We start from the raw sequence: 14,461 nt of genomic DNA, 5'->3' as shown, positions 1-14,461 counted from the left end.
CGAGGGTTCGGATCCCACATACAGACCGGTCCCCGCTCACTGGCTGAGCGAGGTGCGGGTGCAACACCGAGGGTTGCGATCCCGTTGCCGGTCCCGGTCCGGTACGGGCGCGACACTGAGGGTTGCGATCCGTTGCTGGACACGAAAAAAGACAAAAAAAACAATACAAATTTATTACCTGAAGTGTGCAAGTTAGAAGTCCAACATGAGACTTACTGGGCTAAAATCAATCTGTGGGAAGGCTGCATTCTCTTCTGGAGCTCTAGAAAATCTATTTCCTTGCCTTTACCAGATTCTAGAGGCTGCCCACATTCTTTGGCTCATGGCCCCTTCCTACATCTTCAAAGCCAGTGACAGTAGTGGTCACATCCTTCTCATATCACGTCACTCTGATCTTTTCTGCTTTTTTCTTCCCTCTTTTCAAGACTCTGTGATTACCTTGGGCCCAACTGGATAATACAGGATAATCTCCCTGTATTAAGGTTGGTTGATTAACAATCTTAATTCTATCTGCAACCTTAATTACCCATGCAACCTAATATATTTACAGGTTTTGGAATTACTAACATGAACTTTTTTGGGAGGCCATTATTCTGTTTACCAGAATAACGGCAATTCATTTTGTATCATATCAGGAAACATAGATTATCCCCCTATTTTAGTCATTTCAACCTCCTTTTAATATTGCTAAAATGTATAATTCACTTTCATCTGACAATTTTATCAGTTGATGATTCTTGCTTGAACTCACTAACCACAAGTTGCAAATGACTATAATTTTATCATTCCTTCTACATTTATTTGCTAGAAATCTTCTGTAAAGAGCTTTCCTTCAGCAATAAAAAATACTTGGATATCCAGAAATATAGTTCACACTACAAAGGCAAGATAAATGCTTAATTCTCTTTTTTAAATTCTCATTTTTCTTCAGTATAGTGGCAAGACACAAAATCAACACAAAACTTAGTAGCCTTCCTGTACACCAATAATGAAATAGCTGAAGAAGAAATCAAGAAAGTAATTGGATTCACAATAGCTACCAAAACAATGAAATACCTAAGAGTAAGTTTAACCAAGCAGGTGAAAGACCTCAATAATAAAAACTATAAAACATTGATGAAAAAAATTGAAGAGGACACAAATAAATGGAAAGGTACCCCATATTCATGGGTCAGAAGAATTAACATCATCAAAATAACCCTATTACCCAAAACAATCTGCACAATTTGACACAATCCCTAACAAAATACCAATGACGTTCTTCACAGAAATAGAAAAAACAATGTTAAAATTTGTATGGGTCCACAAAAGACCCCTTATGGCTAAAACAGTCTTAAACAAAAAGAACAAAGTGGAAGGCATCACAGTTCCTGACTTCAGAATATACTGTAAAGCTTTAGTAACCAAAACAGCAAAGTACTGGCATAAAAACAGACATATGGACCAATGGAACATAATAGAGAGCCCAGAAGTAAATCCACAAGTTTACAGCCAACTGGTTTTGGACAAAGTTGCCAAAAATATACAATGGGGAAAGGGCAACATCTTCAGCAAATGTGCTGGGAAAACTGGACATCCACATTCAGAGGATTGAAGCTAGAACCCATCACTCACCGTACACAAAAATAAACTCAAAATGGATTAAAGACCTAAGTTTAAGACCCAAAATTATGAAACTCCTAGAAGAAAACACAGGGGAAACACTACACGAAATGGGAGTGGGCGGCACTTTTTTGAGTGAGACTACAAAGGCACAGGCAACTAAAGCAAAGATATATAAATGAGACTACATCAAACTGAAAAGCTTCTGCACAGCAAGGGACACTGTCAACAAAATGAACAGACAACCTACAGAATGGGAGAAAGTGTTTGCAAACTACGTATCAGAGAAGGGGCTGATATCCAGAATATATAAGGAACTTTAACAACTCAACAGCAAAAAACCAAATAAACCAATTAAAATATGGGCAAAGGACCTGAGCAGATATTTCTCCAAAGAAGGTATACAAGGGCTGGCCCATGGCTCACTTTGGAGAGCGTGGTGCTGATAACACCAAGCCAAGGGTTAAGATCCCCTTACTGGTCATCTTCAAAAAAAATAAATAAATAAAATAAAATATAAATAAATAAATAGATAGATAGATAGATAGATATACAAATAAATAAATAAAGAAGTAAAGAAGACATACAAATGGCCAACAAGCAAATGAAAAAAATGCTCAACATGACTAATCAAAAGGGAAATGCAAATTAAAACTACAGTGAAACATCATCTCACCCAAGTTAGAATGGTTATTATCAACAATATAAAAAATCACAAATGTTGGCAAGGATGCAGAGAAAAAGGAACTCTACTACATTGCTGGTGGGGTTGTAAATTGGTATAGCCATTGTGAAAAATGTTATGGAGCTTCCTCAGAGAACTAAAAATAGATCTGCCCTACGAACCAGCTATCCCACTACTGGGTATATATCCAAAGGAAATGAAAACAATATATCAAAAAGACACCAGTACTCCCATGTTCATCACAGCACTATTCACAATAGCCAAGAGATGGAATCAACCTAAATGTCCATCAGTGGATGAATGGATTGAAAAACTGTGGTATATATACACAGTGGAATACTGCTCAGTTATTAAAAAAAAAGAAAATAAAAGAAACCCTATCATTTGGGGCAACATGGATGGAACTGAAAACCACCACACTAAGTGAAGTAAGTCAGGCACAAAAAGACAAATAACAAATGATATCACTCAGATGTGGAATCTAAAAACAAAAGTGGTTCTCTCATAGAAATAGAGAGCAGAATAATGGTTACTAGAGGCCAGGGGGTGGGGGTAGAGGAGGAAAAGTGGTGGACTAATGGGTACAAAACTATGCTATCTACCCTAAGTGAATCATTGTGCAATATATGCATGTATTGAAAGAACATACTGTAACCCACAAATATATGTGATAAAGGTTAAAATATTTTGAATAAAAAAATTAAATAAATAATTTTTCAAAATAAGGAGTTAGTACCCTAGTTAATTCCAATGTGTCTAGTTTATGTTTAGTACAGTCATGCAACAGGGATACATTCTGAGAAATGCATTATTTATTAGGTGATTTCATCATTGTGCAAACATCATAGACTGTACTTACTCAAACCTAGATGGTAAAGTCTATAACACACCTAGGCTATATTGTATAGCTGCTGTCGTATATGCGCTTTATTGTTGACTGGCACATGATTGTATCTTTGTGAACTCAGATTTTTTTTTTATATATGCAAAATCTTTTAGTCAATTGCATTTGTTATTCTTTGTGATGCTTAAATGTCCTATCTGGCCAATCGGAGTTCCTTCATGTTGGCTCCTGTGTCCTTTTGAAAAAATCCTTTGATCTTTAATAGCTTCCTTGCTTTCTGGAACAACCAGATGTCCCAGGCTCATCTTGCTTGTTCCTCCAAAGAGCTGTAGTTCTTTTCAGTATGAAATGATATTTAGAGCCCATAATATGAGTGTTTAGTGTGTTCATTGCCATTGAACTGTCATTGTTTCTAAGCAATATACATTTTTATAATAAAAACTGGACACAGTTTTTTTTTCTTAGCCTGCATTTCTCTCAGTTTCCTCTTTCCCCATGATTATTTGATTTTGAACCTTGGTTATGGTGAAATAGGACATTATTCACATTAGTGTAAAGTTGTTTTCCAGTCAGTCTGGAGTTACAAACTTGCCATGAAACACATACTATCCAGACGCTGAGAAACCAAAGACATCGACAGAACTATGCTGATTCCACCCCAAAGTGATACCCTGCCGGACCCGAAGATAACATTAAAGAAGAGAGCAGAAGCCAGAAAGAACCTTGGCGAGAATTTGCATCTGGCCCCTGTACATGTTCCTCTCCCTCATGCTTTTCACTTCCCACATTCCATTACCTCAACCCTCTCTTTAAAAACCCCTCAGTAAATCTGAGTCTTTGACATGGTTTTAGTCTGGCCATCCCCTTTAGGTTTACCAGAGAGATGGGTTAGCCTACCATGTCTCCTAAGGTTACTGGTATTCCTGAACAATGCTGACTTCCTATCCTATTAACACTTGACTTTTGAGTTGTTTGTTTTTGTTTGGTGTAGGCAGCTGGATTTGGGTTAGTTAAGAAGATTTTGACGAGCCAGGGGCTGAGTGCCCTGGGGTAATAGATTTTGGTGACTCAAGCCAGGGTTTCTGTATGGGTCAGGCAGCCAGTCTTGGGTCCAGTAACAATATTTCCAATTCAAATTTAACATTACAAGATTTTTCGATTCTTAGTTTTGTGCTGGTATAACAAAATACCTTAGGCAGACTGGGTAACTTATAAATAATAGAAATCTGTTTTTCACATTTCTGGATGCTGGAAAGTCATAAAGGTGCTGGCATATTTGGTGTCTCCTAAGGGCTTGCTTTCTTCTTCCAAAATGGCACCTTGGTGCTGCATCCTTGCGTGGTGGAAAGGATGAACAGCTCCCTTGCACTCTTTTATAAAGGCACTAATCTCATTCTTAATCACCTCCTGAAGGCCTCATCTCTTAATACTGCAACACTGGTGATTAAGTTTCAACATATGCATTTGGCAAGGGACACATTCAGACCATATCAGATTCTTTGTTTTTAACCTCTGTTCTCCTTATTCTTACACTAAAAAACTCTCAGTACCTAATAACATTAACAGAATTACATATTTATATTATCCTATAAGAGTTTCAAAATAATACCAATATCATTACTAACAATTAGACTATTTGTGGTTTAGGGTATTTTGCATCTCTATTTGTACATAGAATGAATTTTACTAAGGGTGTATAGTTAAAATACTATATTCTAAAGTTATTTGAAATAACTATTTTCTCCATGTGGTATGTCACTACCATGATATACAAATAGATTCATTTGTTTCTGTTTGAGTGTTAGGAATATCTTTTTTATCTTTTGTTTTAATTTTAATTTTGTTCTTGTTTTTGGGGCTGGCCAGTACAGGGATCCAAATCCTTGACCTTGGTGTTATAATTAATTTTGAATATGTAAAACATTTATGTATTTCTGAAATTAAAACTATATCAGAGAAGTCTCACATCTTTTTCTGTTCCCTCTATTCTATTACCCTCTTTCCTCCCTCTCCTATAGGTAACCATTTTTATTGGATTTTGTTTTATTCTTCTGGTGCTTCTTTTTGGAAGAACTATACATAAGAATTCCAATGGATCAGATGGGGACATGTAAAAAGTGAAACTACTAGTTACTAGAAACAAAGTGTGTAAATTCCTTTATTATCTGGGCAATAAAGAAAAAAAAAAGACACCTGTGTGTGTATGTATGTATTCCCCACTTTTTTTTCTCTTCTCTTTTTTTTTTGCCGGGGGCAGGGGGCTGCTGATTTGTACAGGGATGGAACCCAGGACCTTGGTTTTATTAGCACCGTGCTCTAAACAACTGAGCTAACCAGCCAGCCCTGTTACTCCTTCTTAAATATAAGGGAGCATTATACTCTTTGTATATTCTGCATCTTGCTTTCTAATTTAATAGTGTATCTTAGAGGATAATCCATACTAATGTAGAAAATGTTTGTCATTTGTTTTTATGGCTACAATTCCACTTCATTTCATTCAACTGCCATTTAAATATCTTCCATGAATTATTTGCTCACATCTTTTGTCCATTTTGCTTTTGGCTTTTCCCCCCTCTATTTTTAGATGTTGGAGATATTAGCTCTTTGTCTCTGACATAAATTGCAAATATCTTTCTTCATTTGTCATTTGTCTTCTGACTTAGCTCTTAATGGTTTTTTGTTTGTTTGTTTGCCTTGCAAAAGGTTTTTCTTGTTTTGTTTTGTTTTGCTTTAATGAAGTCACATTTATCTATTTTTTTCTTTTTTGCTTCAGAACTTCGAGTCATAGATAGGAAGATTTTCCCATCTTCCAGGTTGCAAAGGAATTCACCTACTTTTTTTCTAGTAATGTGTGATTTTATTTTTTATATTTAGCTATCTGATCCATTTGGAATTTATCTTATTTGGTATGAGAAATAGATCCAATTTTATCTTTTTTCCAAATGGCTGTCTAGTTATTACAATACCATTTATTACAAAGTCAAACTTTCCCTCTACTTATTTTAGATACCACCTTTATCATATGCTAAATTTCTGTGTTCCTTGGGTCTATTTCTAGGCTTTCTATTCTATTTCATTGTTCAGGCCATCTATTCATGTGCTAATACCACAGTTTTAATTGTCCTTGTAGAGGCTCTATAGACATTGCCTTTTTAAAAAATGTTTTGCTGAATACTCTCTGCCCAAGGGTGAAGGCATAGTGATTTTTTTTCCTTAGTGTTGGTCAACTGTTGATGTGTTCAATGTCCTCTCAGTGCTGACAGCAATAAATAGAACTGATAAAAGCTGAGATTTCTGCACAAGCCTCACTCCTCTTCCCTGCATGTGAATAATGGTTGATGTCAGACTTTAAAATTATGATGTTAAATCCAATATAAGCTGTTTATTATCCATATGACCTAATCTACTGGTCTAGTGAGCTCTAGTCTATTGAGCTGATCTACTGAGCTCTCTAAGCCTCAGTTTTCCTGTACGGAGACAAGAGTATCTCATGTAGTGATTGGGAAGACTAAATGAGATAATCCATGTAAAATCCTGCCACAGTCTATATTATTAGCTTATGACTTATCTCCACAAAGCATTTTTGAAAGTTACCTCTCAGAGTTTTACCTTTCCCCCTACATTGTCTTCCATTCAAATAAGTAATGCCATTTTGCTAAATTAGCACGTGTTTCCTCCTAGCAAAGTTCCTCCTAGTTAAGTTTTACTAGTTCCACTGGCTATGGTGATGGTGGTGATGATCACTGAAGGTCTTCTTGTGTGATTTCAGGTTGTGATTTTGATTTCTTACTGCCGTCTTATTGAAAAATACACAGCCATTAAGAAATCAAGCATTCATCCTGTCTTTTCAATAGGAATTGTATCATTGGGTAATGAAATAATATTGAGTGAAAATATCTCTTTATTATAAAGTGTTCCAGCTAATAAATGAAAAAGAAGTGACAGAATCAGAATATTACCACTTTGCAGACCTCAATTATTAATAGATCTAGGCAATAAGCATTACAGCTGCAAACATCACAAAAAAAGAGAAAATCAGTCAATTATGTTTCCAATGAAAAACACACCACATGTATGGTCTTGCCAAAGAGATCTAACTTGAATCTAATTAAGCCTCTGAATTCCAATCTGCAGAAAATACAGAGGACAGAAAGATATGCTGATTTGTACCATAAATATGAAGTTGGCAAAATGCAGATCAAACAACCTAGGTTTTGCAATAGATACATTGTAAGCAAAATATAGGGATAGAGGGAAAACCTGTAGATTTAAAAAGACTTAAAAAAAATCAATTGTCAAAAATGATCAAGAATGAAGTATGGTGTCTAGGGATAGTATCTGTATTCGTCGAAAGTTCTCCAGGGAAACAGAACCAATAGGATATACAAGGGTACTTCAAAAAGTTCATGAAAAAATAAAATTAGAGGACAATTTAAATCTTTCCATGAACTTTTTAAAGTACCCTCATATATACATACACTCACACACATATATATATATATATCTATGCATGTATATATGTGTGTGTGTGTATAGGGAGAGAGAGAGAGGTTTATTTTAAGGGATTGGCTCATGTAATTGTGAAGGCTTCTCAACTACAAATCTGCAGGGTAAGCTGGCAGGCTGGAGACCCAGGTAAGAGGTACACTTTAAGTCCAAAGGCAGTCTGCTTGTAGAATTCCCTCTTCTTCCAGGGAGGTCAGACTTTTTTTATTAAGACCTTAACTGATTGGATGAGTCCTACCCACATTATGGAGGGCAATCTGCTTTACTCGAAGTCTACTGATTAAAATGTTAATCTCATCTAAAACATACCTTCACAGAAACATCTAGAGTAATGTTTGCTTGACCAAATATCTAGGTGCCATGGCCTAGTGAAATTGACACATAAAAAAGTATACACATTTGGATGATAAAAAAAAGTGAAAACATACAGGAAGTGAAACTATAAAAGTCAGGAATGCCATTTAATTTGGGGAGGAAAGGGGAGTTTGAAACTATAATGTAACTATAATTGGGGCATAGAGGGGCTTGCAGGATGGTTGAACAAGTTTTATTTCTTGATCCGAGTGTTGGTTGTGACTGTATTCATCTTCAAACAGATTCTATTTAGAATATTAATAGAGATTATATTTATAATACATAATAATAATTACTGGCTACAATTTGTTTAGTGTGGTTTTCTGTATCTGTATTAATTTTACAATAAAAAGATTTTTTTTAAATATTCTGTGTTAAAGAGGGTTTAAACAAAGTTATGTTAAACATTTTGGGGTTAAAAGGTATAGTAATGATCCTGATTTTTTGTATAGCTCACTATCTAATGAGAAACAATTTCAAAGGAGGTCTGCAAATGTTTGAGTAATAGTATCACTGTTTTAAAGATAAAATATACCTTGGTAACTATTTTTAAGTGAAAATTCTTATTTAAATGAATAATTTTCAGTACATTTAAAAATTATTGTATTTGAATTACATATATATGCATTTATTATTGTGGGGAATATCAAGCTGGATGGGGATTGTGAAATATCACTTATCCACCTCCTTTTCTTAGGGCAGAACTGTGGAAATGATCTTGAAACAAAATTTAATTTTTTTCTTTCCGTTTTCTTGCCTCCCCCATTGCCTTACATTTTTCCCACTCACCTCTTCTTCTTTCTACTCTCTCAAAGTATCAGGAAGCTAACAAAGATTAAGCTTTAGGAGCCCCACTTCCACTGCCACTTCCAAGACTCTAGTAGTGTATCTAGAGATGTATTTACTTGGGTATGTTTTTTTAAAGTTTGCAAAAGTAAAAGATTTTGACCTCAGTTGGTCAAGATTCTGTGTCTTTGGTCAAATGTTGCTTCATATCTGGTGGTACTGAGTGGCTGCAGGTATTTCTAGGATTCAGTCACGATGAAACTAAGTTGGGGATACAGTAATTTGTGTTAGTGAGGCATATTTATTGGTTCACATTCACTTCCATTGCTAGATAGGTTTTTGCTCCCTGTGCAGGTGTAGGAATGGTATCAAGGAATATTTTGCTGATTTATCCTGCATGGTGACATGAGGGATAGGGCCCAAGGTCACATCACTATGTGAAGATGTCTTATAACAACAGATATTAGAAATATATGAGTAAATAAGTAGAGGCTTCAGTTCTCACTGGTGCCTAGTCAGAATGAAAGGAATATTCTTAGTAATACAGAACGTGCAATTAAAAACAAAATTTTTGTGTGTTTTGATGAGAACCATACAAAATAAAATTTGTCAGAGTTCCTATATTTTTAACCTATGTTATGATATTGCTCAGCTTTCCAGAATGGTAATCAGTTGTGATTTTTCTTATTCTAAATAACCACTTTCATACTTAAAAAAGGGTTAGGGGCAGTGGGGCAGCATACCGTATATAACTGTTTCAATGGTATTCCCAATACTAAATTTCCTGATGTTTATTTTTATTTTGTCTTGACAAAATTTGTACTAGTTTGTGAAAGAGAAAAGAGATATTTTTCTAGATCTTTTTTTGGAGGGAATACAAATGGTATTTTAACGTACAGATGGTCCCTGACTTGCAATGGTTCAACAATTATTTTTCAACTAGGATGGTGCAAAAGTGATAGGAATTCAGTAGAAACCGTACTTTGAGTTCTTTGTAGGTATTTTTTGGTAGCTGGCCAGTATGGGGATCTGAAGCCATGACCTTCATGTTACCAGCATCGTGCTCTCCCAAGTGATGTACTTCAAGTTTTGAATTTTGATCTTAACCCCAGCTATCGATATGCGGTATTATACTCCCTTGTGATGCTGGGCCAAGTCATCTAACATAAAGCCTACTTTATAATAAAGTATTGAATATCTCATGTAATTATTGGATACTTTACTGAAAATGTTCTGAACATTTTTTTTTTTTTTGTGACCGGTAAGGGGATCGCAACCCTTGGCTTGGTGTCGCCTGCACTGCGCTCAGCGCACCGGCCATCCCTATATAGGATCCGAACCCGCGGTGGGAGCGCCACACTCTCCTGAGTGTGCCACGGGGCTGGCCCGTTCTGAACATTTTTAAAGTAAGCTAGGCTAAGCTTCAATGTTTGGTAGGTTAGGTGTATTAAATGCATTTTCTACTTAATGATATTTTCAATTTACAGTGGGATGGGATGTAAATCCATTGTAAGTCAAGGAGCGTCTGTATTTATTAACTGCCAGTAAAACTTTTAATGAGATATTTCTTCTGCAAAAGTGAGGGGGAGGTAATGGGCTATAACATTCTTCTGACCTTATTTTAACACTAAACGAAATTAAAGGCACTAACTAGAACCCTGCTGGATGAACGAGGTTTATGACTAGATCACTTGATCTCTGCATTTAGGTCACATTGAAACAAACATTATCTTAAAAAAGAAGAAAAATAGGTACTATAAAGTCCAACTGAGATATTCCTCAAGCACATTTTAAATATCAAAATTAAGTGTCCATGCCACCTATGCCACCTACAGTAAAAACTATTGAGTTTTTCCTCAAATTATAATTTTTATTTCAGTCATAGTTAGTTTCTGTCCAGAAGGTATTTTCGACATTTTCAGGGCTGACGAATAACATTTGAATATAGTGGTTAAAACTGTTCTTCTTGTGGTAATGAGTATATATAGGCTGCCTGGAGGTACAGGTATGAATTAAATAACTTGGAATATTCTGGGTGCTTCAGGGCAAATTTCTTAAAGCTTTTGTATGAAATGTGTAATGAGTTCTGTCCAGCTATTTCCTGAAAGATTCTGGAAACATCAAGATCTGGCACTCCAAAAGCTGCCCAAAGAATAGCCAGCAAACTCTTTTTCTGCTATGTAACCATCCTCATCAAGATCAAAAAGCTTAAAGGACTTTTGCAGAATCTTTTCACTGTTGGTAGGATTGCAAAGGACAGTCAGACCTATCACGTAGTCTCTGAAGTCTATGCTGCCATCACTATTCCTGTCAAACAGGGTGAAAAGTTGTCTCAAGGGCTCTGAAAGTGGGAGTTTTAGATAACTTGAAAACTCTTCAATTCCTATCTTCCCTCCTTTTGAGGCAACTGCAATTGCAGCATATTCATCCAAATGCTTATGAACATTATCCCAATCTAATTTCAATTTCTGGCTAATTTTTGTAAATTCCACCAAACCAGCTTCCATGGGTAGTTGAAGATTACTTGCAGAAATCATCAGTCTGCAGCCTTCATAAGTGTGGTCTGTCACAGACACTCTCAGAGCATTTGCCATGTTGATGCGAACTGTATTGGCAAAAAGGAGGGGGTCTTTTTTTTCTTCATCATTTGGGATATAAACAGGCATAAATTCAACTTCCACCCCGGTGAAGGGCTGACTCAGGGTCAACATACAGGCCTGGAAGCCTGTAAACCCCTGCTAGGTCCAGGTCACCATGTCCAGGGTGTTTGGGTATCTGCGCAGCACTGGCTGCACAGGAACACCTGGAAGGAAGGCCCCTAATCAGAATCTGTGGCTACTTGCTCCTGGATGTCACTTGCTTGAGAATCTCATTCCAGGTATTCTTCCTGGAATCCGGGTCTTCTCGGCTCACAAGCACCGGCTGTGTTGACAGTAGGAATTTCCCAGCCACCAGTATCCGCATGATTTGACTTGCAGAGACCACGGAGGATAACCCCGTCACCACGCAGGCGACTGCATCAAAGAAAGTGGAGTGCGGCCCTGTCACGGGGATAGGAGCCTCGTCTAGGGTTGTCTTTTTCCCTTTCACTTTAACCACGAGCCCAGCGAAAAAGCACCACCTGAAACAAGAACTTGAGGGCTGTTGTCACCAGTTTCCTTCTCCAACTCCTGGAAGGCTTGGCTGGTTGAGCCACACGACCAGTGGTGGAAAGCGTGGCCACCAGCCAGAGGAAGATAAAGAGGAAGGCGATGCAGGACACCCGCACCAGCACCAGAACAGTCCCCATGAGGATAATGCGGGCCCAGCGCCAGGTGGTAATGAGCATCTGCTGCACAAAGGGGTTGGCCGTGACTTGATTACCTCCTGTTCGACCTCGGACTCCCACACCTCCACGTCGGAGTCAATGGACTGCCCAGCCATGAAGCTAATTTCTCAGGAGGTGGGTAGCCTATATCTGCAGAGGCCTCCAGCCTGCACCCCTTTCCCACATGCAAGTGCTCTTTCTGTTTGCATATAATTAGAACTCTTAGAGGCAATTGTGGGTTAGAAGGAAATGATGTATTCTCTTTAACATGAGAAAAATCAAAGATGGTAAATGATGTAACAGGAGGATTAGAATCATATCAACAAAATCTTCTATTTTTGCAGACATCTTGCTTTTGACATATAGGCTTAATAAATTATTTTCACATAACAATTTATGATGTTTATATTATGTATATATAGTATACCTATGGTGATATATTAATTTGAATAGATAAATAGTAATTACAACTTTTAATTTAAGTGCCATCACTGGTAAAGTTCACTTACTGTGAGCTGCTTTGGCAGCTGGTAAGTCAAATGCATTCACTCTCCCTACAAATTCATTTCTACAGAAACAGGACCATCTCTTTAACCTAAGAGGTTTAACTGATGGCGCCCTTGAATCTTTCTGTCTATTATGAGCACATTTCCACATCCACTGAAAATTAGAGAACGTTCATTATAATAGGCCAGAATCATACAGGGCATATTTGATTCATATTCTTAACATTAGTCCACATGAACCAGTCAGCATTCCAAACTGACTAACAGCCACCACCAATCTTAAAATCACCTTTGTTACTAACAAGTTTTCATTGAAATAAGTCAGGATTACTTGATAGTGTCAACACACACAGTCAGCAAGTCCTGATCCTTCTCTCATTGCTGCTCTTTGGAAGTGATCAAGAGGAATGAACAATCAAAGTTGGTGTGAACCAGGCTTTCCCTGTCGTATTTGCGACTCTGACAATGCTATACAGAGTATTCCTGTGTTTGCTAATTGCTAATTTGAATTCATTTTCCTAGAATTAAAAGTGAAATTGTAGTTTTCTGAGAAATGTTTCCAACTTTTGAAGCACACCAAGTTACTGCTAAAACAGCTGTGTGGATACCAAACCCTATTAAACTGAATGTGATGTTAGTGGAAAGATCATCGGCTTTACAACCAGATGGATCAAGGTCAGATCCCGGTTCCAATAATTACACTGTGGGAGTTGGCAAAGTTACTCGTTAAACCTCATTTTCACACGTATAAATTGGTGATACTCCCTACCTTGCAATTTTGTTATGAGGTGCCAGTTTAATGTATGTAAAGGATTGGGTTTTTATTGTAAATAAAAGTTGCTATGATACAATAATGAGGGTTCTTAGGGACATTCCACTTTCTTCTGTCACTATCAGAATTACGGTAGTGAGGGAAATGTTCCTTTCATCAGTTTACGGATTATTTGGGAGCTCAGTGTAGTCTCTAAGGTGCTGTACTTTGGCAGTTACTTGTCTCCCACATCCAAGGAGAACACCCCCAGAGAATGAGCAGTAGTGCCTTGAGCTGGTATTGTTCTCCATTTTGTAACTCTTACTTGTAATGTTCATTTCTACTCTTGAACCCTTGTTTAACTGCATTCTATTAACTTCCTTAAAGGAAAGTTTCATGCTAAACTAAGTTACATTAACTTCTTTAAGGGAAAGTTTCATGTTACCATGTCGTCTTTCCGTTACGTTCCTCCAATGTTGCCTAGTAGTGTGTCAGATATATTATTTGTTTTTTAAGCAGGTATTTGAGTACTTGCAATGTACCAGGTCCTTATTCTGCTCTTTGGAGCTTAGATTCTAGTGCATGTAAAAGTATAGTGTTCATTCCTGTTGCATTGAATGGGGCAAAAGGACGTTTTGATCCTTTTTCTAAATCTCTTACCAATTAAGCTGGAGAATTAAGGTGAGTAATTTAATGAATGTATAGTTTGCAATGTTTAACAATTATATGTATATATATATAATTATGATATTTATATTTATGAGAATCTCCACATCATTTCTTGGTTAATGTGGCAAGATGTCAGTTTTAAAAAATAGTGTTCCACCAGCCACCAAAAATAGATAGATAGATTAAATAAGTAAGTAAGTAAGTAAATGTAGTGGATTGATTTATGTCCCCCCAAAACTCTCTGAAGCTTGAATTGTGTCCCACAAGTTTTATGTTTTAGAAAGTTGGACCCCACTATGACTGTTAAGAGGGTAATTATGGTAATTCAATTTCCTATTATGGTAATTGAAATGTGGGGCCTTGAAGAGGTGATTAGATTTTAGGACCATGCCATAGTGAATGGATTAAAAATGGTGGTCAGGGGCCGGCCCGGTGGCGCACTGGATAAGTG

At 36.9% G+C, this 14,461-nt stretch overlaps 1 protein-coding gene across 1 annotated transcript; it reads right to left on the bottom strand.

Moving 5' to 3' along the window:
* Nucleotides 1-10,728: 10,728 nt before the first annotated feature.
* LOC103605532 (lysophosphatidylcholine acyltransferase 2B-like) lies at nucleotides 10,729-12,200 on the bottom strand. Its single transcript, XM_008590136.1, is given in 4 exon segments — nucleotides 10,729-10,935; nucleotides 10,937-11,552; nucleotides 11,617-11,898; nucleotides 12,115-12,200. Coding segments are annotated over 4 exon segments (1,191 nt in total).
* Between the last annotated feature and the right edge of the window lie 2,261 nt (nucleotides 12,201-14,461).

This window comes from Galeopterus variegatus, unplaced genomic scaffold (assembly GCF_000696425.1).
Source record: "Galeopterus variegatus unplaced genomic scaffold, G_variegatus-3.0.2 Scaffold5868, whole genome shotgun sequence".
Lineage (NCBI taxonomy): Eukaryota > Metazoa > Chordata > Mammalia > Dermoptera > Cynocephalidae > Galeopterus > Galeopterus variegatus.
This window is presented reverse-complemented; position numbering and strand designations above follow the sequence as displayed.